The 27,531-nt window shown below is 31.8% G+C and overlaps 2 protein-coding genes across 3 annotated transcripts; both read left to right on the top strand.

The window, feature by feature from the left end:
- The first annotated feature begins 1,156 nt into the window (after positions 1–1,156).
- Positions 1,157–20,666, top strand: LOC130897889 (uncharacterized). 2 transcript variants are annotated; one of them, XM_057806840.1, is made up of 17 exons: positions 1,157–3,164; positions 3,593–3,767; positions 4,207–4,385; positions 4,523–4,961; positions 5,029–5,220; positions 5,582–5,718; positions 5,770–5,796; positions 6,986–7,159; positions 10,128–10,533; positions 10,740–11,375; positions 12,870–13,044; positions 13,382–13,826; positions 13,952–14,150; positions 14,589–14,783; positions 16,507–16,773; positions 18,666–18,909; positions 20,352–20,666. In XM_057806840.1, exons 1-17 carry the CDS (start codon positions 2,824–2,826, stop codon positions 20,621–20,623), a joined length of 4,503 nt encoding a protein of 1,500 aa, XP_057662823.1. In that variant the 5' UTR covers positions 1,157–2,823; the 3' UTR covers positions 20,624–20,666. The 2 variants fall into 2 exon arrangements, with proteins under 2 accessions (XP_057662823.1, XP_057662829.1); XM_057806846.1 differs by having other exon boundaries at positions 1,170–3,164; positions 10,200–10,533.
- A 2,865-nt stretch (positions 20,667–23,531) lies between these two features.
- LOC130897945 (NSFL1 cofactor p47-like) lies at positions 23,532–25,669 on the top strand. Its single transcript, XM_057806938.1, has 5 exons — positions 23,532–23,773; positions 23,825–24,114; positions 24,180–24,459; positions 24,759–24,955; positions 25,359–25,669. Exons 1-5 carry the CDS (start codon positions 23,609–23,611, stop codon positions 25,576–25,578), a joined length of 1,152 nt encoding a protein of 383 aa, XP_057662921.1. The 5' UTR covers positions 23,532–23,608; the 3' UTR covers positions 25,579–25,669.
- Positions 25,670–27,531: the final 1,862 nt, after the last annotated feature.

Below are 27,531 nucleotides of genomic sequence, written 5' to 3'. Positions count from 1 at the left end.
TGAGAAATCTTACTCTCAGCAAACAGGGCCCACGAAACCCACCACCTCCAAAGCATCGGTTCTTACCGATGCCGATACCGAAACTTTGACCAGTGCTTTTGACGAGGTCGGCTGAAGCGCCATAAAATCAGAGATACTGAGAAAAAAAGGAGAAGGAAGTCCACACAACAAACGAATTTTGAGGAAATATCGAAACAAAAACCTGACTATGCGAATGAACAAATAAGAATAAAATTTGATGAAGAAATTGAATTAAGGGATAAAGAAGATAACATTGAAATTGAAATCAAAGAAGAGAGTGACTCAGAAGAAATAACTTTGGAAGAGTCCGGAAGTTCAGATGTTTTAAATGATTTTGAAGAGTATTTACCAAGAACAGATACAACCTCTAGCTAGAGAACTGTGAATATGCCAAAACATTTTAATGATTACGAGATTTACACAGCCTACTGTCTAATATCATCAGAGAATGATACAGTACAATATGAAGATGCAATGAAAGATGCAACTCGCACAAAAATTTGAAAACGTGGTCTGAAGCGAATCTACCTACAGGAAAACAGCAATTGAGACTAAATAGGTATACAGAACAAAGGAAGATAGAACAAAGAAGGCAAGAGTGGTAGCTAGAGGCTTTCAGATGAAGGAGGAGCATCCATTTGAACCTGTCTACTCACCTGTTGCTTGAATGTCAACCATTCATGATTTTCAAAGAAAAAAAACTGTGTAGCATTATCTACGGCAGAAGTTGAATATGTGGCAGCGGCTAGTTCTGCTCAAGACATAGTGAATATAAAGGGTATTTTGAGTGATTTTAATATTATTATTGGCACAGTTCTTTATTGTGATAATAAAAGTTCTATTTTAATGTCAAAGTCCAATGAAAGTTCTAAGAGAGCTAAGCACATAGATATTAAGAATCATTTTTTAAAAGACTTAGTTACGAAAAAAAATATGCTGTAGTTATGTGTCAACAGAACAAAATTTAGCTGATATATTAACTAAACCTTTAGTTACTTAAGAGAAAAAGTAAGCGTAGTCTAAGTTTTGTTTGCTAAGTAGTTAAGTTGCGATTTTCATGTATCATTGTATGAAACACTTTAATCCAGGAGGAGTGTTAGTTGGTAAAATGTTAGCAGCCAACTTCATGTATGTCATATGTCAGTTTTCTAAATTGTCGCTGAAAATGATATGTAATGTAGCTAGCATATTTTTCTTTATATATTAATAAAATATTTAAACTTCAAGAAAGTAATCATTATTTGAATGCAAGAAGGCTCTTCCAAGTAATAATCAAACACAAGACTGCCGAAACGGCTTAGGGTTTAACGCATCCGGAACCTAAAGTTACTTCGACTTTCAGGGCTCCCAACCCGGAGGTGCAGGTAAAGCCCGTTAAAAGGTCAAGAATCGCTGGTTGTACGCCAACCGAACAATGAGTTGTAAGTAAGTTCCGGTGCTAGATACGGTAAATCGGTGGGACGATCGAATCAGCAGCTAGCCGTCAGTCGAGGGAGACAACTGGATACTGGCCTCACGGAAGAACAGCTACTGAATTTCATTGACACGGTGACTGTGGCCATCATGCGGTCTCCATCCGACAGCGAAACAAGCCACCGAAGTTTCTCACTCTTCAACTGGTTATTATTATTAATTCGGCAAAAGGTACAAGCCAAAAGGCCTGATCGGTTTTGGGACATGACGGGCCTATTAGAAGCTTATCGGCCTTTGGTCGTCTATTATTCTACTATTAACTATGGAAGTGTATTGCATTTAATTCAAGATTTCTTATAGCCGCCACCCATCTTGTAAAATAATAACACATCGATTCTAAAAAGCATCAACAACACCATCTAGGAAAAAGTAAAAAATTAATTAGACATTGAGTGATCTGCGTGAACCTGTCTGTGGAATAAATAATGTGTGGTTTCATTCCCTCTCTCTACACATAATAATTATGAAGTGATAAGAGAAGCACGAAACATATGTATATCGTGGAGAGGAGAATAATCTGTGTATATTAAAAATATCCGTCGAAATGTATTAAATAAAGATTGCGTCACAATAGCAACTTGTCATATTTTTATACAACGCAAGTTGTTGAGAATTTTCAATAGTAAACAATAATATTAAATATTTCTACTCTGTATACTCCACTTCATCAACACTTGCCAAATTTATATTATACCCTTTGTCTACACCAGCGCCAAGGTTTTTGTACTGTTATTTATCGTATACAGCAGGAGACTTTTTCCAATAAGGGATAATCCTCATCTATACCTTCTATAACACTATATGGCTTTTTAAGAACCGTAATCCTGGATGCCATAGATCACCGATTATCTGATTGCTGATCCTAATTTGAACAAGATTTTTAGTTTCTGAAAGACGCGTTTTTGGTGGAAATTTAGAACTTACATTTCAACTTGCAAAAACTTTCCATACTTCTTTTCGTACATCTATTTTTCCATGATTTCGCCGTATAGTTTCCGAATACCAGTGAACGTAATTTCTTTACTAATAGATAATGAACAGTTCAACCCAATCATTATTTCCGTATAGCACAAAAACCATCTTTATGGTAAATCTCGATAGTGCACTATAAATACTAATCACAGATCATTTTTGTAAAGTTCTATGAGTTTCAACAAGTCTAATAATCTTGTGTACACAGTCACTGTGGTCCTAAATGTATAAGACCGTGATTGTTATAGTGATGTATTGACAATTTGAAAATCAACATTTCCTAAACAATACCAGAAGCAACCAACCTAACTTTATTATCCAAGAGTTTGTGTTGATGTTTGTTGAATTTTTTAGAATATGTCTGAAAATCAGGCAAGTTTAAATAAGGAGGAATCAGAAGAAACCTCAGATGATAATTTAGAAATTGTCATTGAAAGCCAAACTCGCAAAAGGAAACCTCCTCCGGAGCCTACTGAATCCGAGAGACAAATTATAGAAAGTATAGAAGATGAACTCGAAAGAAAGCTTGAAGAAAAAGCTGCGAAGACAAATTTGAATGCCGTGCATGTGAGGAAGATTATTCGTCAAGTTGTTACCAATGAGCATGTATTAACATTAATTCGTAATGCAGATAATGCGAAGACAGCCGAAGGAACCCTTCCAATTTTTGAACCCAAGTGGACACGTTCAAAAACCAAGTAAGTTTTTCATTCGTGGACTACTTTAAAAATAAAATTACTGATTAATGACCTGGTAAAGTACGTCCGTAAACTTTTGAAGTATGTTAATATCTAAGGCATTTTCCAAATGGTTAATGTACAGTGTGATTGAACAATATAATAAAGATGAGTATTATCTGGGAACAAAATAGAGTTAAGAATGTATAGGTTCTTTGTACAAACTTTAAAATATAAACAATAATGTACTTGCAATATATTAAGTAAATTACAAAGAAAGCTGGCAAGTGTCAAATTATAGGAGTCGTTACATGCAGAAACTTTTATAGTAGAAAAAGTACATCAAGTATCCCAAGTCTACATTGAACAGTTGCTAGCTTTTGCCTATTGTAGTTGTGTACATAATGTAGATTATTTGTTTGTTTAGCATATGTACATTTATTTTTAAGAGAGTTGGGTTCTGTTCCTGGAGCTCCGATACCTCCAATACCCCCTGTTACTTGGTCAGCTACCAAACCGTCATCTGAAGTACAAGCTTTATTTACTGAAGAATTACAAGAAGATTCTTCAGGAGATGAATATATCCCTACTATGGCAGATGAAGATAAGGATGATTTGGAAGAAGTAAGATATACATTTTGCAATTTTATTAAATATAATGAGTTTTTAATAAGAGATACCTCATTTGTTCATAAATATTGTTTTTTTTTTATTGAAATTAATGATAATGTAATATTCTTCAGTTTAGTAAATTATATTCTATACAATTATTCAAATATGTTTCAAGCTCCATTAATAGACTTTATATTATTATAATTCGTAAAAATGTACCCTGGTCTTTATTATCAAAATCTGAACTATCTTACATGTCATAATATATGCTAAAAAAAATACTGCAGCCCATATTCTATATATATATATATATATATATATATATATATATATATATATATATATATATATATATATATATATTATAGAGAGTAAATGTTATCTATGACCACTTATATTATGTAGGTGGATAGATGATCCAAGTAGAATATATAATTTATTATAATTTTAGAGTGAAGATGATCCAGATAGCTCAATATGTACTACTGAACCACCTACCTCACCTTGTGCTTCTTCTCCAATTCCTACTGCTCAAACAAACTGGTCAGTTGATGGTGTTTTCAAAATACCTACTGCACCAAAGGAAAAAGAAGATGCCCCAGATGAAGCTACAATTGCTTTACGTACAAGGCAAGCATCAATATAAATAAGCTCATTATATTATTAGGAAAAAAATCTACTTCCAAATTGATTCATATTCGATTATTTACAAACTATGATCAAAATCTTTTCAGGTAATATGAAATGAAAATAAAATTTATTTTTAGGTCCAAACTTTCTTTAAGTTCCACTCCACTAGAAATAATAGAAGAAGCTTTTATACCACCTGATATTACTACCGACATGTATGAAATGGACTGTGATAATGAAGATTGGAAGAATTTTCTGAAGACATTCACCAGACCTTTAGAAGAGGTTAATAAACTTCCAGAGGAAGAAGAATTGGATCCAGAATATAATGTATTATCTGATGAAGAAATAGATAAACCTGATAAGGAAGAACTCAGGGTAGACAAAGCTGTTAAAGTTAGCAGAAAAGAATTGAACGCTTTGATTTCAGAGTTGTATGAATTTTGTTCAAATGAACAAGCATATCTTAATCAAGTTGAAGATGATGAACCAGAGACAACAAATTTTTTAAATTCCCATTTATCTTTTCAAAATTCTATGAATAATTCAGAAAACAGCATTTATACGGATAATACAGTAAGTAAAAAAATAGTTTATAATTGGAGCTTGGTGAACATTTCAACTTAAAGCATATATTTTTTAGCTAACTCAGAGAAATGATTTCAATGATAAATCAATTTTTGAAGCAACAGAAAAAATGATGTTGACTGATCTTCAGATTGGCTTATTAGGTCAACAATTGCGGCAACATGTACAATTAATGACACAAAACTATTTACTAACATATCAGCACCCTGAGTTACATAATTATTCAATACAAATGAAGGAATATTTGGTAATTTAAAGATGCATGTATACATAATATAAATTTTTAGTGAAGAATAAGACTTTTCCATTGTGTGTTATATTTTATGATTGTAATTTTAATTCTTTCAATATTTTTTGCAAGGAAAAAAATATGAATTTTATAATCAAAGCCATATGGTTCTCAATTTACCCCATTAAAGGGCTATATTTCCCCTATTCATTTAAAAAAAGTGTACATAAAAGAAAATCAAAACCTCTAATCTTTAATTGAGTCTCCTTAATATTTCTTTCAAAAATTTATAAGGCAAATGTATATCATTTTAGAATTTTCAATGAATAAAAAATAAATAATCAAATTATTTTAACAAATATTTTATTTTTCATTTCAGTATAACTTTAAATATCTTGGTGATTATAAAGAGAAATCGGTATTTCATACCTACAATTTGTCAAAAGCCATTGATATTATGAAATACTGGGAAGAATTATTAGCATCTAATAGCGAAGATGTAATCAAAATGAAAAAGTATGTGAGATGATTTTTTTGTTTATTTTAAATAACATTAGTTTTTTCTAGACACATAGAAACGACAATATATGAATCGTAAGTATAACATTACAGTATTTTACTCTAAGTTTGACATGTTTCTATTTAGTTTTACTGGAACTTTTAAGATATCTATTAGATAATCTGTAAACTTCGTGTCGCTAAATATCTTTTCTATATAATATCCTCTTAACTTATATCTTGTTTGACACTGTATGAAGTCAGTGCTGTACTGTTGGGCTTGTATCGTAATTTTCACATTAGAGAGGAATATTGTTTGTAATGTATCTGTATTTTCTGTTTGTGAACTATATATATTGACTTATTTATATGTTTTTTCTAGGACAGTGAAATTTTGCGTTTCTAAACTGGCTTTTTTAACCATGGCTAGCTTCTAATTACAATTCAACTATTCTCAAATTCTCATAAAGAGAGTATGAATGTCATTTGATACTATTTAATGTGTCACTATAGATAGTTTTTAAGCTAATTAATTGGCAAAAACAATAAACTTGTTAATGGTATTCATGTGAAGAAATTCAAAAACAAAACAAAAACTGCAAAATGAACAGAAGCAGTAGAGAACAGCTCAAATAGGCAAAAACACGCATATAAGACAGAAATAGTCCCAATGAATTATGAACCACTCAATTAAACAGACAAAAAAATAGACTTGGCATCAAAAAAAAAGTTGTTCAGATTGCTCTTATAGCTTTAAGAGCAAAACAGGAAATACTGATCAATTATTTCTTTCATATATTTACATTTCATAAGTAACACCCATGGAGTAATCTGTTTAATCTGCTATATTACCCCTTCTGGGGTGTGTGTGTGTGTGTGTGTGTGTGTGTGCGCTTTTATACTAGTTCTAATTTTTGAATGCATCAGTAATTGGATGTTGATTATTTTTAAATCTGCAGATGGTGTTTTTGAATGAATTATTCTTTTTTGTCATATTGTATTTTGTTCAGATATTTTCTCAGTATTTTACATTGATTTCATTGATCTTGTCAATTACTTATATTTTGCTCGTTCATTTGTTCTATTTTTGTTTGTATGTTTAAAGTTTCCTTTTGAATAATATCTCTTAATTTCATGTTTTTCTATTTCATAATGTTCATTTTATATTTTGTAACTATATGTTACATTTGACTTTATTTCCATACCTCTAAATAAACTCATGTCTCAAAAGGTAGATAAACATTTTAATTGAATTTATCTAATCATTATTTATTATATATTGTAGACTCAAGTATAAACAAACAGGAAGCGAGTACATAGTAACATTTCCGACATTAATATTGGAAACTATATCGAAAAGTGATGTATTTTTGTATACTTCACTTTTACCGAAAATTCCCTTTAAAACGCCAAAGCTATTCACCTCCAAAATAGCTCACTTTACTGCTCCTGAACTTAAGTAAGTAGAGGTAGATAGTTTACCCAATATGTTAATTTATATATATATATATATATATACAAAAAAAAACAATATATTGGGGTTGCAGTAAATTTTGGAAAATGAAAATTATTTATCAAACTTCCCTTTTGGGAACTGTTCAATTTGACGATGAATTCCTAGGTGTTATAATATCGGAATAATCTATGGTAAAAGTTAAGTTTTATGTACTATAATTCACATTGAATATGTATGTTGCTATCTTTTAAATTTGTATGAATATGTAAAAATATGTATTTAATAAGATTGACATAAATGTTAGATAAATACAAATGAACATATTTTCAAAAAATACCTTGTGATGCCGATGATTCAATCAATAATTTGAGAATAGTATGTGTGAATTTCTGTTGATGTATCATGTTCCCGAGATGGATAGCAAAAGCTACACCCCAATATATTGTTTTTTGTTCAAACCAGTCAGCAAAGACTACCCGAGCAAAGAACTAAGTTCACGGGTTAAACCGTGTTGGAATTTTAAAAATTTCGGCTCCCACTGAAGCCATTATAAAAAGAGGGTTGGGGATAGAGTGGTTATTCGTTCATTGGTAAGAAGTTATTCGATTCTGTGGTTTCAATCTGCCTACTCCACATGAATAATCTTTTGAATAAAGTTATACAAATTCTTCGAATTACCTGTATGGCCCAGCACTGAAATTGTAGGGTGAAAACTGCATCGCCAGAGAAACATCAGTTGCTGTTGGTATCTATTTGTAAAAATTTCTCAAAATTTTCAGTATTATCACTTAGTTTGTATACAAGGTCCCTAATATTATGAATATTTTACAATACATTTGTTTTTTATCTCCACCTCCAATTAATATTGTCACGCCTTGTGTTTAAGGATGCCTCGTTTTTAAAAAAATACAAATTAATATTTACATATATTTTTGTTTCTTGACAAAGCCTTTGCGTTTAAATATTTAAACATAAAAATTGTTTTGGAACTTTTCTTATGTTTTCATAAGTAGATGGAAAATTAATTTATCCCCTACTTTAGGATTTCATTGGGTTTATATCGACCATAATGGTAGAAAATCTAAAAAGTGTTTAAATATGCTTAATTTTTGAATAATCACACAAAAGAATTTATGTACGTTCATTGTCAAAATTACTAATTTCTCCATATTGCATACTGTGTCAATTCTGTCTGTAATAATTTAACAATTTAATATTTCCTGACTCATTTATAAGATGGAATAAATATGAACTATATGAACGGTATTAAGAAGACATTTGAAACCTGAAATGCTTAATGTTTAAGTGTCAGAATAAGGAAATATCTTATCTAATCTCTGTTATATCTTAAGACACAATTCAGTGCCCCACTACCCAATTTAAGAATGTCACTATAGCTCTACAAAAATTCTAAATTAAAAGAAAGTAAAATTTTACCTTTGATAAATATCTTCTCTCAAATGACAGAATGTGTAACTATTTTATGGTGACTACTATAATATTTATAAACTCCCAAAATAACAAAATTGACACTAAGAAAAACATAATTCAAGCATAGAATCACGTTGCTAATAGAATAAGAAGTGATATTAGATTAATCGGTACAAATAAAAGTTTGAAACACATTAAATGTAGAGCTCTCAACATAATTTAGCTGTACATCAACTGGAAATGCTCCACTCCACAATAATGAAAACACTTTCACCTGCATAAACAACAACTTTCTCTTATAGAAAATGTAGTGTCACCAGAATCAGTAGTAGTATTACTATTATTTAAATGAGATACAACTTCTGTATTTTCTTATTTTCTTTCTATAGATTCGACAACATCACTCTACACATTAAAAAACTCGAACAGCTTACGAGTTTTTGACAGAGCAGTCTCTTTTTTTCCTTTTCATCTTTGACTTTACGCGTAGCACTTCCAGAAGCGTAGTGCCGATCCATATTCCTAGATCTGCCGCTCATACGGTTAGAAAAATATTTTTTAAATGGATGTATGAATAATTATGCAAAACACAACAGCAACAGAACTGAAAGCCGGGATATTTTGCTCACCTTTCTATGGAAGGTCATACACAGTATCCAAAAAAAGTGAATGTTTAGGCTGATATTATTGGGCCATAATTCTATGAGGAAAATATAACAAGTGCCTTTTACTTCAAACAATAGATTAACAGAATAGAACAATAGATAATAACTATTTTGGGAAATCAAATGTAAGTGTCTGGTAATAGGATTTTTCAAGAAGATCCCATTCAGTGTCAGTAAGATAGGACTCTGCAGCATCAATTTCTTCCAGACTGTGACTCATCGATTTCCTGGCAAATGGAATGGCGGTACAATAGAATTGCCACCACGATCGTCAACATATTACCTAGTAAAAATAGAAATTACACAAGACTGAAGCATCTTAAGCAAAATATTTTATTCGAATTTCATACCAGTTCTGTTGATTTAGTAGAGGAATTACTCAAAAAATTATATTAAAAATGATTTCTTTAGGCGTCTATTACCCAAAAAAATAATTTAAAATTTCTATTGTGAAGTTTCTGGAACTTCTTTATATCATTAAACCACAGACGGTAATAAATTGTAACACTTTAGAGAGAAAATAAACTATAAATTCTGAAACGCTTCTTCGATAGTATCATACAAGGCCTCATCCCTCAATCTAAACATCACACCTACATCTTTCTCAGCTTAATCAACATTGACAATAGTATCACAAAAAGTGAAAGATACATACTTAACAGTCATCCAGGTCATAAAAAGTATATGTGGAGAAATTCATATTTAAAATAACTTCTAAGTTGAAATAATATTTAAATGAAATGTGGATGTTTATGGATATTATCGAATTCAACTGTTTAACATACTTGTGTAAAAGTTTTGCCAATTATTATATAACTTATTAAAATGAGATTAACAAGATTGTTTGTCCTACAAAACGTGTTTATGTTTTCTAGCATTTCAGGCCTCAATGTCTTCATTCAACGTGAATGTTATTTGAAAACATATACTGAAAACAATATTTTTAGCTTAGTTGCATTAGGAATAGAAGAATTTATGCCATTAGTCACTGAAGAACTTGAAGAGAACCCTTCGAAAAAAAAGCTTTTCACTTCACTAGCTGAATATATACATGAGTATTTGTTGCCTATAAAAGAGCCTAAGCAAATAGTAAATCAAATGTACCAAAGCGAAAATTTTAGACCTCATGAAAATCCAATAAAGTATTATTTTCAAAATAATAAGGCTCCTACTTGTATACATTATTTTATTTTATTAGAAGATTTGCAAATATTACCGCCTTGTAAACGAAGACCGGAAGACCTACCATTTCAATGGAAGAATTTTATATATCCACAAAAGGTTAAGTAATGAACTATTTAATCAGAATTTCAATATCTGTTTTAACTGTATCACATCGACGTAAATTGAATTTTAAAGTTGTGCTAATTAAAAAAACAGTCGCTAAAAACTGCCTTATTTCATTTTAAAAAAATGACAGTTGACAACAAAGTTTGAGGACTTCACGTGCTTATATTTATATTATACAATGAATTGTTTGTTTTTAGATTGTAAATCAATCATGTATTTCATTAGTAAGTCCATGTTCCGGTACTGAAGTGTATTCAGTTTCAAAACCAGTTTATAATATTCAAAAACAGATATTACCAAAGATTTCAACACCTACCCCACTTCGCCCATCAGAACGAAAAAGACGTTTGAAGAGGCCTAGCAGACGCTCAAAATTGGTTAAAACAAACCTATTGTTTCGGGGTCAAGATCCAATTACAAAATTTAAAAAATGCTTGAGTCAACCTACATGTATCAACAAATTAATGCAATTGTTTTTCATTGATACATATGTTGCAATAAAGCCTAATGATAAAAATGAATTGGATGGTTATACTGAATACACTTTAAATTTTGAAAGTAGTTTATTGAATAGAGGCAAAAACAGAAGAATCAGTACCAGCAGTTCTATTGATAAAGGTGAGGTTTCAAAAATGTTACCGAACATGCCCTGTCTGGGTACTCCTGTAAAGATTGGATGTGGAAATAATGGTTCTGGCAACACAATAGAAGGAAAAACAGTCGAAATTTCTGAAGTAGGAATTTCAAAGTTCCAGTTATCAAGTTCAGAATGTATAACCACTGAAAATGTCAAACTGGATATTAAAAATGATAATAAAGGTGACATTACAAAGGTAAATATGAGAGGAATGTTCAATATTTATCAATTTGAGTATAGGTAGTTGGGGAAGTGTATATAAAAAAATGAATTTAGCAAATTTATCATATTTTTTTGTTAGTTTGTTTTCCTCATACTGATAGTGCATGATAAAAAGCTTCTTAAATACTGTAAAGCTAGGTATACCCATAGAACACGAAAGATAGTAAAGGTCTACCACTTTTAAACATGCAAATTTTGCATTTGCTTGCATTATTGAAGAAAGGTGAGAGCTAAACAGCTTGAGCATAATTTATAATTCTATTTGTATATTAAAAGAAATTGATGATCCTACAGCTTGTTTTCAGTCTCCTTGAGATACTTATGATAGTGAATCTTCTAATAACTGTTGGAGTTTTATTATTCCATTTCAAGTCACATTGCAATTGTACCTATATAAATTTTATTGTCAATCATAAAAAAAGTATTCCACATCACAATACCATTTTATTGATAATGTATTCTTCGAATTAGAATTTCTGCTGTTGTACTAATTGTTGCGCAGAGGACAAAATCTCTATCCATATTCTCTTGAAGTGTGAGATACTACAAAACTCCAGAGCACTACACCTGGGAGCGTATGAATTGGAAGACAAAGATCTCTGGCACCTAAAGCCATCCCACATTCTGGAAATTCTAATAGGAGTGGGATTAATAATTCAACTCTAAACACTGGGGATCCTCAGTATCTTAGCAAGAAAGATGGATACAATAGATCCTTTTGGTCGTGGTGTACATGGTACCGTAATATATACATACATATTTGTAAAAATTCTTTTTTACCACAAGCTTTTCAAATCTGATGTTATTATTATTCAACAAGATGATATATTTTTTTTCATGCAGCTGTTCATAATTTTTCAGATATTTTCAAATAGTAACTAGAATTATAGAAAACAATTACAGTATGTAGTGAAATTATGTTAAACATCTGCATAAAGTATTTCAGCAGCCACCAAAATTTAGAATAATTCTTCACCCTTTTCGTAATAGTATTTATTTTAGTTGATAATCGTCTGGCAAAAGCTTTTCAGTGTAATATATACCAATAATTTTGATATGATATGTTTTAAAATCCCATCATATTAGAACAAATACTCATTACATTTTTCCACCAATATTTGAAGGGCGTTAATATGTAAATAATGTAATTTACATATTTTGACTTCATTGTAGGCAGTCTAGCTAAATCTTTTAGCAGAGTTAAAGGTTTATTAAACCAAACTTACAATCTCTGCATATGATTTACTGTAGTTTTATCGTTTCTGAGAATTTGCTCTCAGCATATAGGGTATAGTTTTTATTACATACTGATTTAAAAATTTCATATTTCTTTCACTATTAATAATGTAAAACATCCTAGTATGCTATTAATTTCTAGGTTTTATATGTATTCTATACTATGTCAAAATGAATAAATTTTTTGTATTTTATTATTTCACTAGTCTATACTTTGATTAATTTTACCTAGGACAATCAAGAAGATCTAAATGCCCTCTTAATTGCGAGTTCCACTGTGAAACCGCCTACTAAAAAAGAACCTACAGTTGCCGAAAAAAAGAAAGCAAAAATGACCAAAGAATTTCTTGCAAATTTAGCAATTTCAACGCCTGAAGATCGAAAAGTTGAGAAACAAAAAAATGAAAGTAAGTTTTTCTAAATTGACTTTTAATATAAAGCTCATTCTAATTAGGATGTTATGTTCCATAAACCGAATTCATTTATCCCTATTTAATAACATGCCATATTAAAGCTAAATAGAACTTCCTGTATTTTACTCCAAATTTTAAATTATTTTGATAAGGTCAATAGCAAAGAAAAACAGGAATTTTATTGATAAAAGTTTGTTGTTAAAATTCTAAACTTCGTTTCTTTACTGTATGCTGCATGGTATTAAGCAGATGGAACCAATATAAATGGACCTATTAATAAAATTTGCTACACAAATTATTTATTTCTCATTCATTGATAATTTTTTTGTAGTGTTTGCATTGGCCTATTACGACAAAATGCGAGAAACATTAGAAATAGAAGCTTATCACAAAATAATGCAAATATTAAATGACTACGAGGAAGGCGATGCTATAGATCTTTATAGAAAAATTGAACCTGTGTTAAGGGTAAAATATAAGGATCTCGCTGATGAATTTCTCCTTTTTCTTAGAGAAAGAGAAGCGGCGGCTGTAGGTCGTTTAATACCTTGGATTAGAATGAACAACAGATCGAAATTTCTCAGGAAATTGGAAATTTATTTCAAGGATCAACCGTCTCAATTACGTAAAATTTACCAATGTCTTACTGAATTATCACAAGCTGTCGGTGTTTCTATGGAAAAGATTAAGACTACTTTAATACCCATGTTTAAAGGAAATGCTGTATTAACTGATTTATTTCTCCAAAATTTTTTGGATGAACCGCCCCCTTTAAGGTAAATAACTCTTTCTTTTCAATAGTAGAATTCAACTAATTGTAGTGGCAACTTTACAATATAGTCTTTGCCAGACAACAATCTATATTATTATCAATTATGCTTTATTTATTTATGTATATTAGTTTGTTGGAAGGACCTTCAGAAGTTTTTGATATCAATAAAGAACTGTCCCAAAGTGCTGATGATGAACCTTGTGAAATATTTACTGTACCAGATGCGGAAGACAAATATGGTGGTAACAGCTGTATTTGTAATTGTCACCGAATAGAAGATGCAGAATTTAAATCTAAATTTAGACATTGTAGTAAGTGTGGTATCAAGGTATGTAGTGTTTGCACTTTTCCAAATATCTCTGAAAATGCTTAATAGTAGTTTCACATTTTCATGCCTTTCAGCGTTATACTATCTAGCTTTAAAGAATCCAATCATTTGAGGAATTTAAATAACCTTTGTCCATCATAACAGCTGTAGATCTCATTTTGCAGAATGTTCTATTTCTGCATCGTTATGTCACAAATTCTTTAGAATTCAATTCAATGTGGTGCTGTTAGAATTTAGTCTCATTGCAATAATACCAGTACACAAGCAATTCACAATAGTTGTATAATAAAACTGCAAAAAATAGAAAGTGTGCTAATAATTATTTTTAAAAATATAAGTGAGCCTGATAATACTGTATTGAAAATACTGATATGTAACTGTATAAAAACTATATCTACATTTCAAATAATTATTGATTATAACAAAAACTTTTTTTAGTTTTTAAATGGTACAGTATACCTTCAGACTGGAAGAGGGTTGAGGCCAGCAACAGTATCATTTTTAACTAGTCCTAATGTTGACCACCAATCAAGACTAGCAGATAAATCTTGGTCAAAATTTATTCATAGGAAAAAACATACAGATTCAAGTCCTTCAAAGCAAAGTAATAACTCCAAAGAAAATGCCGATGAAGTAAGAACTATTTAGAATATAATTATTTATATTTTATTTACCAGTATTTTCTGGGTATCATAATGAATTTAAAAATCTTTTTGGTGCAACTAAACTAATAATCAACATATGTTAATTCACTAATTTTTAGTGAAAATATCAAAGATATAAAAATACTTTTTACTTGTTAGCAACATTCAAAAAGGTAGCTCCTACTGGTTTTGTGTTGAAGTTCCATATTAAAAGTCAAATGGTTACAGACACATCCATTAGCACATTGTTTTTGACCACAAGAAGATTCAGGTTTTAAGGTACCTGTTGGTAGAAATGTAGCTTTCAATAACAAGTACAGGGTGCGGCAGCATAACTTCCTTTTTTCAAAAGTTAATAAAACTTATTGTATGAATCAGAAAATTTTTATTCGTTTTTTATAATACAGGCACATACATAAAGTTTTGTTTTACTGAGTTTTGAAGATCAAATCAGTTAGGTGACGTCCCCCATTCTCCATACACTGAGTAAACCGATTTCTGGCGTTTGTCATGACAAATCGGGAGAGCGGGCTGGCCACTCCAAATCGCCCCTAATTGAGATAAGGCGCTCTGGGAAGTGTTCCCTCAAAACAGCCATCGATGTTCTTGAAGTGTGTGCCGTTGCTCCGTCTTGTTGGAACCAAGTGTCCCCTAAGTCCAACTCATCTAGCCGTGGGAAAAAAAATTCCTGTAACATGTTTACATACCGGTGCGAATTCACTGTCACTGTGACTTCATTTTCCTCAAAGAACCAGGGACCAATAATTCCACGTGAGTAAATTGCACACCACACTGTGACTTTAGGTGAATGCAAAGGCCGTTGATGTAATTGTCGAGGATTGGTATCAGCCCAGTAGCGCATGTTTTGTTTGTTTACGGATCCACACAAATGAAAATGGGCTTCATCACTAAAAAAAACAATAGCGTCCTCAGGAACGACTTCCAGAAAAACCTCACACGCGTTCCTCCGAGAATTGAAGTCACGTTCAGAAAGTTCCTGCACAATTGCCATCTTGTATGGATGAAAATGAAGATCATCATGAAGTATTCTCCTCACAGAACGATCGGAAAGTCCAAGGGCAGACGCATGTTTGCGCGCAGAACGCCGTGGTGATCGCAACACTGAAGTTCTAACTAACTCAATGTTCTCCGGTGATCTAATGGGCCGAGGGACTCCAGTTCTTCGTCTTGTCACACTTGCAGTTTGTCTGAACGTAGTGACCCACGTAACAATTGATTTCCGGTCCGGGACAGGGGCCAAGGGGGCTAAATTAAAGCGATTCCGAAAGGCGCGCTGGGTTGCGATCACAGAACATCCGCTCGAAAAGTAAACCTCAACGGCAAACGCACGCTCCTCACTGTTCCAACGCATGATGGCGACTGAACTGTGCCGGGACAAAACTTTATAGTCCCCCCTCTCGAACGAGACCACTAGCACTCCGTTACGACATCTACCGACTAAATGGCGAACTTTTTAAAAAAGGAAGTTATGCTGCCGCACCCTGTATTACCAAAATGGCTGGAGGAGTATAGACAAACTCATATCAATTCAAGTTTATAAATGAAAATGAGTATTGGACTAATTATTGCGGTCACTATGTTCTTGTATTTTGTAGATAATTGAATATTAATACAAAGATGTCATATATTATTCACCAGTTAATGCCTTAAAATAAATATTTTGTAAATAATTTCAAATGAACTTTCATTAGGAGACGGATGAAGATGGAGATAAAAAGAAAAAACCAAAACGAAAACCTCAAAGAAACAGAAAGCCAAAATTGACGAAAGATACAGTGAGCCAAGAAACGCAAAAGAAACCTATTCCTAAAAGAAGAAAAATTAACAAATCTAGTCCCAAAAAACGTAATTACTCACCAAAGAAAACTAACGCTAATCGCAAAATGGAGAAAGAACAAACCAAAACGTCTGTTGAGGCGTATTCAGAAGGACCTAATGAAACAGAACACGAAGAGCAGGTTAGTTGTTATAGAATTTGACCATAATTTTCATTGTGCTATTCATTTTAAGTAATTTCATTGCCTTGTTTGGGTCAAATTTAGTAGTTGGAATTTTATCCCATTCATCTTGTACGAGATCTGACTATTAAATAACGAGACTGGTTACGAAAAAGGGTTTTATTATAAAAATTATTTTACATTCAAATGCTCCTTTTCAATATACTCCCCTCCCCTCGCTACACACTTTTCCATACGTTTTTTCCATTGATCGAAGTAGTGCTGGAAGTCTTCTTTGGTGAGGGCCTTTAGGAGCTCTGTCGTTTTTTGCTTTACCACTTCCATCGACTCAAATTGAGTCCCTTTCAAAGTAGATTTTATCCTCGGAAATAAAAAAAAGTCGCATAGTGCCAAATCTGGTGAGTACGGCGGGTGTTCGAGCACTGGAGTGCGCTTACTGGCCAAATTCTGTTTCACAAATAGCGCGTTATGGGTAGGTTCGTTGTCCTGGTGCACAACTCTGGTCGTTTTTTACGAACTCGTTCTCGCAGTGTTGCCAAAACTGACAAATAGTAAGTCTGGTTGACGTAACCCATTCAGTCTTCACGATACCGTTAATGTCGAATAAAAAAACAATCAACATTGCCTTGAATTTTGATTTACTCTCTCGGACCTCACTAAAGCGATTACACCACTCAAAAACGCGTACGAGATAGAGAATTGTCCCTCTTGCAACAATTTATAGCACTCAGTCGAATTTTTTTCGATTTAACGAGAAATTTGAAATTGGTACGTTGCTCCTGTTTTGCGTCACACGTGGTTTTCAGTACAAGAATAGAACACGTTCGTCTCAATCCGCACAAATACTATAATAGCGATGGAAACGTGTTTTGGGAAGTGCATAGACAAGAGATGCCCAACGCACTACTATCATTACTTTTATAATAATTTTGGGGGCCAAGTTATGTGTGTTAGATGTATTCAATGTTGGAAACATGAATATGGCGCCGATATATCACGTCAACGTGCAGACCAACATATTTCAGAACATGTCATCAGTATTTATGAGATCGTTATCACTGGCTTGCATTCTGGGGTAGGTTTCGACTATTATTATAATTACCTGATGATCGATGTTACTATATAACAATATAAATTTTTCGTCACTTTCTCAATATGGATTTAAATAAAAGGGCTTCACTACTACAATAGACTAAATATGCAAATCAAATATAGCCGCCAACAAAATAAAGAGAATGACGTAAATAATGTACTAAATGTACAATAAAATAAGTAATGGTTTTTTTAAATAGATATTGTACTGGCATAACTAAATTCTTATTGGGTATATATATATATGTACTTACTTTGCTAGAAATATTTTATAATTACCTTGATTCATACAATTGATTTGATCGAAGAAAAAGAATTATATAGTAGAACATGGATAAGTGAAAAGTAAGGAAAATGTAGAATAATAACTTTTTCTTTCTTTGTAATATTAATTAATAAAAATAGCATTGCTCAGTTGAAACATTTATTCGGAAATATGTAATTTTTTTCATATTATCAACATGAGCAGTTTTTAATAATAACCCATAAGTTTTGTTTCATTTAGATGCCTAGATTTATTTACATGTTTTAATATAAAATCATGTGAATATATATCAAATACCTTATAATAGATTTTACAACATTTAAATTGCTAAAACTTATTTAGCCAGGTTAAGCTACACCACAAGATTTTATTTCTTAGTCTAATCAATGTACTATTTGATAAGTGATTCGAAAATCAGTACCTAAGACCTAACCAATTATTTTTAAGCTTTTAGTACATTGTCTACATCAATATAGTCTTCATTTTTAGTAAACCTGTTTAATTTGATAATGAAATTTATATCTTGCAAATTTAGATAGAAACTGAATTGGAAGAGCCTACAGAAACCGAACTGGAGGAACCAACAGAAACAGAATTAGAAGAACCTACAGAAACAGAGACAGAAGATAAACAGTATATAAAGCCAGGTTCCAATAACGGTCAACTGAAAAGATTACATGAAGAATCATGCGAAGAAGGAGAGCAAAGTGCTGCTGGAGAATCATTTAGTGAAGTTAAACTAGGAAGTCCTGAACAACAAACTGCAGAATCAGAAAGTGGTAATGATGTTAATAGTTTTCCATTATATTGTGTATAAAGTAATAAAGTATTAACTTGCAATTGAAGTAATCAAACAGTTTATAAATTATTTCGAATTTATGTACCACAGAAATTTCATCTTTATTCTTTTTTAGCTGATTCATATCAAAACTCACAAAAACGTAGTAGTAGCTTTCAGGCAAATACGAAAACTTACCTAACTTTAAAAAAATGAAATAGTTAAAAACACCAAATTAAATAAAGCAACTTGGGAACCAAAAAGGATATTAAATAACAATAAAAATGATTCTATTCAAAAATACGAAAGAAATTTAAGTGCAACAGAACATCCATTATGGAAAGGTCCAAAATAATTCTACATCCATTTATAATGCAATACTCAGAACTCAGAACATTTGTTTGCCGAGAGGAACATGCTACCATAGAGCAAGTACAAAGAAAAACAAAATAAAAAGTTTGGCTCTTGGGTTTACTTGACAAAATCCTTACCTAAATTTTTACTTATGTTCAAATCCTACATTGAATATTAGTATTTCATGGTTAAGTGCCAAAACAAATACTCAACGATACATCTAATCAACGCAGGTGTCCGCTACTAAATCTTCTATATGCAGCCGATTTCCCCACATCAGATATCACATTTGTGCAACATATGCCGATGTCACTGCTTTACTATCTTCACATAGATATCCTCAAACTTCATCAGAAATCCTTCCTTCAAGCAAATCTCGACAACCTACAGCAATGGTTAAGAATATGTGGATGGGATTAAACTTAGACAATGGAAGAAAATTATAATTATCCATAAAGAATAAGTTATGGTATATAAGACAAATACCTATTTGGAGATATGAAATCCCGTTTTGGGGTTCAGCCCCTACATCAAATATAAAATTATCGAGATATTTAAATGACAAGTTCGGAGAATGGTAATAAACGCTCCATGGATAATATCATTGCAAGGGTCCATATGTCCATTCAGTTAGAGAAGAAATTGAAGTGACCAGTGAAAAGTACAATGAAAAACTTCAGTTTCACCACAATCAACTGGCCAAAAAGCTAATGTCAGAACCTATTGCTAGCAGGTTTTAACATATTTTACATGGATTACAGTTTTTGTTAAAAAATGTTAAATTGACTAGGAGTGTTAATTATGTAATATGTTGACTTTATCTTTTGAATAACTTTACCAATTTTGATAACCCATTTTTCATACATGTTTGGTGCTAGGTAGGTGGGTAGTTGCATAAATTAGACAATTTGGGGTGAAAACCACATAGTTCTATTCTCCAAGTCATTTTTCTATATTCACCTACAATTTACTTATTCTTCCACTTAGAAACAGATTATATTAATAAATTTAGTATACAAAAAAATATTTCTCAATTTAAAAAGTCATGAGCAATTGATATCAGTTATTAATGCAATATTTTTATTATAGAATTTTGTGAGGAATCTTCACAGGATAATTGCGAGACTGACAGTAATTCCAGTACATCATCTGTCAACAGAACTCAGAATTATGCAGTTTTAAGACAAAATTGGAAGAGGGAAGAAGATAAAATAATTTTAGAAGTATTCCAGACCGAAAATGATAAGGATCATGCGTTTAGGGCGATTGCTAATCAACTTGAAAATAGATCAGTAGATGAAATAAAATCTAGATTTCACAAATTAATGGATTTATTATTGAAAACTGTTGAAGAAACATAGGTTTTTATTTAAAAAAAAAATAATAAATATTTATTGAATTGTTCTTGTTATTTTTAATATTCCGATTGGTTTGTCGATAAATGAATATCTTTTCAAAACAAATTATTACATTTTCCTCAAAAGTAACAGTGTTATCTACATGATATCTACATATTTAAATGTATCATAGACCTCAAAATACCTAAAAATATATAGCGATAAAAGTTGAGGAATTGTAACAAAGATCATGGTAGCCATTTGTCTCAAGTATTCATCTGAAAAACGTGGTATTAACAAGTGAATAATTGAAAAAAAAATGAGAAAACAAAACAACAGCTGATGTCCTGAAAACAAGAGGAGCAATATTACAATATTGATAAGAAAAAATTTACAAAGAATACATGTGTCAATTATAGAGGAATCTATTATGACGTTACTGAAGAAATATTTGAAATGTGCTTATACAGGTATATTGGACATGGCAGAATATTAAGGAGGTTTTATACAAGACATATAGGTAAACATCAGACCAAATTTTCACCATTATAATTATACAAAATAATAGCTACGAACAAAATTTAGTACACACATTTACTGTATTTCGAATTTAAATAGACTTAACTCTATTTTAAGATTAAAATTGTATGAGCCATTGAGCAATGGACAAAAACTAGTTAAGCTAATAAAACTAGCTCTTGTAAAAGAATTATGGAAAGTATTGACAAAATAAATAATCTTTGATAGCTTTATTTAAGATGAGGGCTAAATTTGTAAATAAAATAAATATATATGGCAAGTAAACAAAGAATCAACAGAACAAGTTACTTTTACAACAGACAGCTGAACACATATTTTTAAACAGTGTTTCACTTACATGACAATAAGTTAGAAAGAATGGATACTCAAAAAACTTTCATCATTATGTTTGATAATAACTATACAAGACAACTCAGTCATGTTTATGAATTGTTCAGAAACCACTGGAGTTGCATGAGTGTTATTTTTAGGTCCCCATTACCAATAAAAACAATTAATCCTGAATCTATATTTAAATCAATATAGAGATTGGAGATACGTGTATTTTAAGATACAATAGTTCAATATTTTCTCTTCAAACAAAAATTACAATATATGAGGATGTATTGATATCTAGTTAGCTTAGACCAGTTCCATGCATAAACAAAATATTTGGTTACCATAGCAACGAACAATAACTTATTAGAAGTGTCAGTGTAAAGTTTGACGTCAAAAAAGTAAACCAGAGTTAGACAATAAATTAAAAGAAAATAGATGTTCACCGAAATTGTGAAAATCGAAAAATTGGAGTATCGAGCCATCATCAAGTACCTGTATTTATTAGTGTTACGAGGTAAGCAGATTTACGAAGATATGCTTAATACCCTTGAGATCAATGTCCTTCGTATGCGATTGTGAAAAATTGGACTGCAAGCTTCAAACGAGGTAAATTTTCCATTGAAGATGATGACCGATCGGGAAGGGCAGTTTCTGTGTCAGTCCCCTAAAATATCGATGCAGTTCATGACATGATGACGGATATCTGAAGCACTGAATATTTCATACGAACGCGTTCATCATATAGTTTATGTCATTTTGGACATGAGAAAAATTGCTGCAAAATGGATCCCCAAATGTTTGAATGTTGACCAAAAGCGTGCAAAGGTAGAGCCTCGCGTTCGCTCTGTGCTCAATTTGTAAACGATGTAGACTTTTTAAACCAAATTGTTACTATGGATGAGCTTGGGTACATTTCTACAAGAAACAAAGCAACAATCGATGGAATGGCGACACTCTGGTTCTCCAAGACCAAAGAAGTTTCGTGTTCAAAAATCTGCTGGAAAAGTTCTTGCTTCAGTTTTTTGGGATTGCCATGGAGTAATCATGATTGATTTTTTGGATAAGGGTAGAACAATAACTGGAGATTACTATTCGACATTACTGACCACTCTACGGGAAAAAATTAAAGAGAAAATACGTGGAAAGCTATCCAAATGTGTTTTGTTTTTGCAGGACAACGCCCCTGCACACAAATCTCATGTTACCATGCAAAAAATTCGTGATTTAGGGTTCGAATTACTAGTATATATCAAATAAGTACAATTTGGTTATTGACTCAACAGTCGATGTACTCCAGTAATTCAAATTTTTCTACTTCTCTCTTTCTCTCTCTCTCTCTCTTTTTCTAATTCTGCGCCATAAATGGTGCATTTCACAAAGCGTTCACGGCGCCTAAAATACTCTTTTGGGCGTTCCTCATAATGACTACGATCCTTGTGGTCACGGCGAGAACGTCACTTATGACGTCATAACTAACATTAACGACGATCCTTGTCAATATGTGTGAGCGTAGAAAGAATTAGCGGATTTTTCAAAACTCAAGAAACGCAGATAGCAATCATGAGAATATATCTCATTATTTGATGTGGTATGGGATATTATATGTAGATACTTTTCAAGCATTATTCCATTATGGTTCACGATAATAACGCTCTGAACTAAGGCTCAATTTTATGTAAGCTTAAACTATGGTTTGAAGTTTAATACAAGATTGCTATATTTAACATTTCACAATGAAACAGACATTTTTCTGCTAGATGTCACAAATGTAACCAAATGTTTCCGATATTTGTTTTAAAGTTGAATTGTTGTAAAAATGTAAACACTTTAAAACAGTTAGGTTCGGATCTTCCGTTTCATGGTAAACTGAAATTTAAACTACCACCAGACGGCTGGTAACGTTTATAGTTTGCCGGTAAACATCATTTATAAAACGTAAAAAAATGGTAAAGAGTTTAAACCGAAGTTTGAGATTTAAACTTCACTTGTGAAATTGGGTCTAAGTGGAACGGGAAATACTGTGGTCGTGACTGTGATGGTCATGAGGGTTTAGTGGAATGCACCACAAGTTAACTCTGATTTGTGATGTAAGATCGTGTTTGTGACAGTCATTGACAGATAATTTGTCATTTTAGATGATCGACGCTTTTTATGTACTGTTTTAGATATGAGTGTCTGCGTTTAAAACATTTTTTAGTAATATATACCACAAAAATGTCGGAAAAAAACGAGAAAATTACTCAATTCATGTCAATAACAGATGCAACAGAAGACAGAGCAATTTTTTTTTTGGAATCGGCAAACTGGCAATTAGAGGTTAGTTTGTAAAGTGAAAAAAATAGAGAATTTATGTATTTTCGTGCTTAGGTTGCAATGGCAAGATATTACGAAAATGATGGAGAAGACGGAAACGTTGAAGAAGTACCCCCAATTACAGAATCGCCAAAGTCTCCAGTGTCTATTCAGAAAAAGCCTAAACCAAAGGTTAAAATCGCAAGTAATGTAACTACTATTAGCGTAATCAATAGTTCTAGTGATGAAGATGATGAAGAAGGACAAGCATACTATGCTGGAGGATCAGAAAATAGTGGACAGCAAGTTCTAGGTCCTCCAAAAAAGAAAGACTTTGTTGCTGATATGTTCAAATCTGTCCAAAAGTAAGTTCCAGTCAACATATCTATTCAAATATGTTATTTGATTTTACAATGTTTGATTAATGTAGACATGGAGTTGAAATTGTTGAACCAAGGGCATCTACATCCAATACAAGAGCTTTTAGGGGAACAGGATATAAGCTTGGTCAAGAAGACAATGATACTGAAGTAGTTCAAGGTATTCCTGAACCTACTGCACCTTCTGAGGTTGCATTGAGATTGTGGAAAAATGGATTCAGTGTTAATGATGGTACATTGAGACTTTACACAGATCCAGCTAACAAAGACTTTCTTGAAGATATTAGAAAAGGAAAGATTCCAAAAGAATTGAGAAAGGGAACTTCTGAAGTTAGTTTATGTATTATTTACTTCTATTAACATTTAATATGATTGCAAAGAACAACCAAATGTGTGACTTGATTATTGATTTTTTGAAATTAATTATATACTGCTAAACTATATTTATCAATTATATGATGTTCTGTGTTGCCAATGTAGTAATTTTGTTTAAAAAATTACTCTTAGTAAATCATTTTTGGTAAAAAATGCATTCAAAAGAGTTTAATGAATCATTCAAAAATCAAGTTTGAGTGAATGATTTCATACAAATCAAATGCCATATGTGCATTGAAAGATTATGTTTTCAGATACATTTAGCTATGGAAGATCGTAGAACTGAAGTTTATAAACCTCCAAAAACATCAAATGCTTTCCAAGGGCAAGGTTATACTTTAGGTAGCCCTACTCCAACTGTTGTAGGTACTTGTAGTGATGAGGATAAAACAAATTATGAAGTAAAGGCCAGAGAACAACTCAAATTAGATAATTCTAAACCAACAACTAGGTGAGTATAATTGAGATACAAGTTGTGGATATTTTGACCAAATAAGTGTTGAGAAAGTGACAATTAGAAACTTACCAATTTTGCTCACCAGTTGGTGCTACTGGCGGGTGGGGTCTTAAAATATAAGTCAAAATTTGTTATTGCCCTCATAGAAACAAGTATAAATCATTTCCTTTCAACCTACAAGTGTAATATCAAGCTCTGTATTGCGCACTTTCGTTTGTTCAAACAAAACACTCATGTATCTGTAAAAAAATTTCAACCCTGTCAATTATGGAAACAGTGATATTTGACATGAGATTTCAAAGACCTCACTCATACCAGCACCTCTACTGGCGAATTCAAATGTTAGGGCCCTCGATGTGAAAAGAGGAATTTTTATGCTTTAAGAAAACATTTATAGCTTGCAGATTCGACTTGCAGATGGTTCGAGATTAGTTGCTCAATTTAATCATGAACATACTGTCGCCGAAATTAGAGCTTATATTCAAGTTGCCCGACCTGAATATCAGAATCAACCATTTAATTTAATGTCGTCTTATCCACCAAAGATACTGGATGATACACAAACCATTGCAGATGCTGCGTTACTCAACTCTGCAATTATGCAAAAATTAATTTGAAATAAACTTCACCTTCATAGATATAGTTTGTTTTATAAAGTTAATGTAAATTTATTTATAACAAACTAGCAATAAAGCTTCTTTCAATAAACGTTTTTTCATTTAGTTTGGAACTATAACTGTGTTTTATAAATTTAGTGGGTCTGAAAGAGATGTCGGGTTTAAATTTTTAAATGATGGGGCACACCCTAACAAATTTTTAAAAGTGTAATATTTTTACTCTGCTCTCATTTCTTGCAACGCACCAATCGCTTGCTTACGTCGCCAGCGCAGATCGAGTTTTGCCAGACAAGTTACATCCTATAGAGTTATATCCTATCATAAACATAAATGTGAAATGAGTTTATTATTATGATATATGTCTTGGTGTTGACTTCAACGACAAAAGAATATAACAATTATAACATAAAATATCATTTCTTCTTATAACTTAGGATAATATATTGTAGCCTAAGGTCTGACTTGGTTAGTTCTCATATATGAATTATTATGTTCGATGGCTACCAATAAGCCAAATTTTCGGAATAAAATAAGAACAGACAAGTAACAGAAGCAGAACTTGCGAAGGATATAATATAATTTGTATATGAAAACTAGCCAAAACAGACCTTAGGCTACAATATATTATCTTAAGTTAAAAGAAGAAATTATATTTTATGTTGTTATAAATAAATTTCAGGACTGACCATTGAACTTGACACCCTTTTAGTCTCACCTCTTTTGTCGTTGAAGTCAACAACCAAGATTTATATCATAATATTGAACTTTGCTCACATTTATATTTTTCCTAATAGGTCGGATATGAGATAAAACTGGACAGCGATACTGCGATAGCGCTTATGAGCGCGGCTGCCACTCGCTCAGACACGTTCGCGTGAAGGTTTGATGGCACCGCTCTCGCCTCGCTGCTTCGGCGTCGCACCGCGCGCCGGGTACCAAAATGCCTATTATTTAATTATATATAAGTATAATGATATTACAGTTAAGATGTACGCTAAATATTGAGGTAATAATTAAAACTAAATCCCAGTTAATAACGTAATAAATACGAAAGTCTACTATATTCTTAGTTATAAGTACTAAAACATAGATATTTTGATTAAAAAAATTAAGGGTGGTATTCTACTCGTTATATATTAACGTGAAGACCTTCAAATCCACATAAAGACCGGTTGTCATTAGTTTTGATTGTTGGTTCTTATACGTGCACTAAGTATAAGCATTGTATAAAGAATAGGATAGTAGAACAGTGAACTAAATATTTTGGAAAGATCCCAACTAAATGTGAAGTTTTCTGTATCTTCGAAATTCGAACCGTCAGTACATTGTTGCCGATTTTACTTTTTATTACAAAAGTGACAAATTACCTATTCGATAAGAATCTTTTCAATAGATAGACTAGGGCGTATTTTGAAATATCATGTTTCTAATAATGTTATAGAATGTATTCATTTCGAACCGAAAATAAACTTAATCTCAGTACTAATTATATGTCACCAATTTTAATGTATAAAAAAAAGTTTTGTAATGAGTTCGTGTAGCACTAGCAAATGAAACAATTTTTCATTAATCCGTTAATCACTTAAATTTGGGATAGAAAGAAGGATCCTTGCACAAAGGTATATAAAATATATATACTTTCCTTTGGTGACTGGAATAATATGAATTTGCGATTTCAGAACCTCGGTCATGAATGTATTTTTGAAACATTCATATTTTGAAAAGGCGAAAAAATAAGACAACTTTCAGTTAATTTATGTGATTTATCCATTTTCCCCTTCCTTCCTGGGAACGTCACGACATGATATACTAAATGTATCATAATACAATACCGTACTAATAATTCAATTAATGACATTGTGGAATTCTTCAATTGTGCAATATGTCCTTTCTTGAAGAAATGCCGTCGTCGATATTCGGAACTTACTAAATCTATTTGTTACTTATAATTCT

Source organism: Diorhabda carinulata, chromosome 1 (genome assembly GCF_026250575.1).
Source record: "Diorhabda carinulata isolate Delta chromosome 1, icDioCari1.1, whole genome shotgun sequence".
Taxonomy (NCBI): domain Eukaryota; kingdom Metazoa; phylum Arthropoda; class Insecta; order Coleoptera; family Chrysomelidae; genus Diorhabda; species Diorhabda carinulata.
The sequence above is the reverse complement of the archived record's forward strand: the minus strand, read 5'-3'. Positions and strand labels throughout refer to the sequence as shown.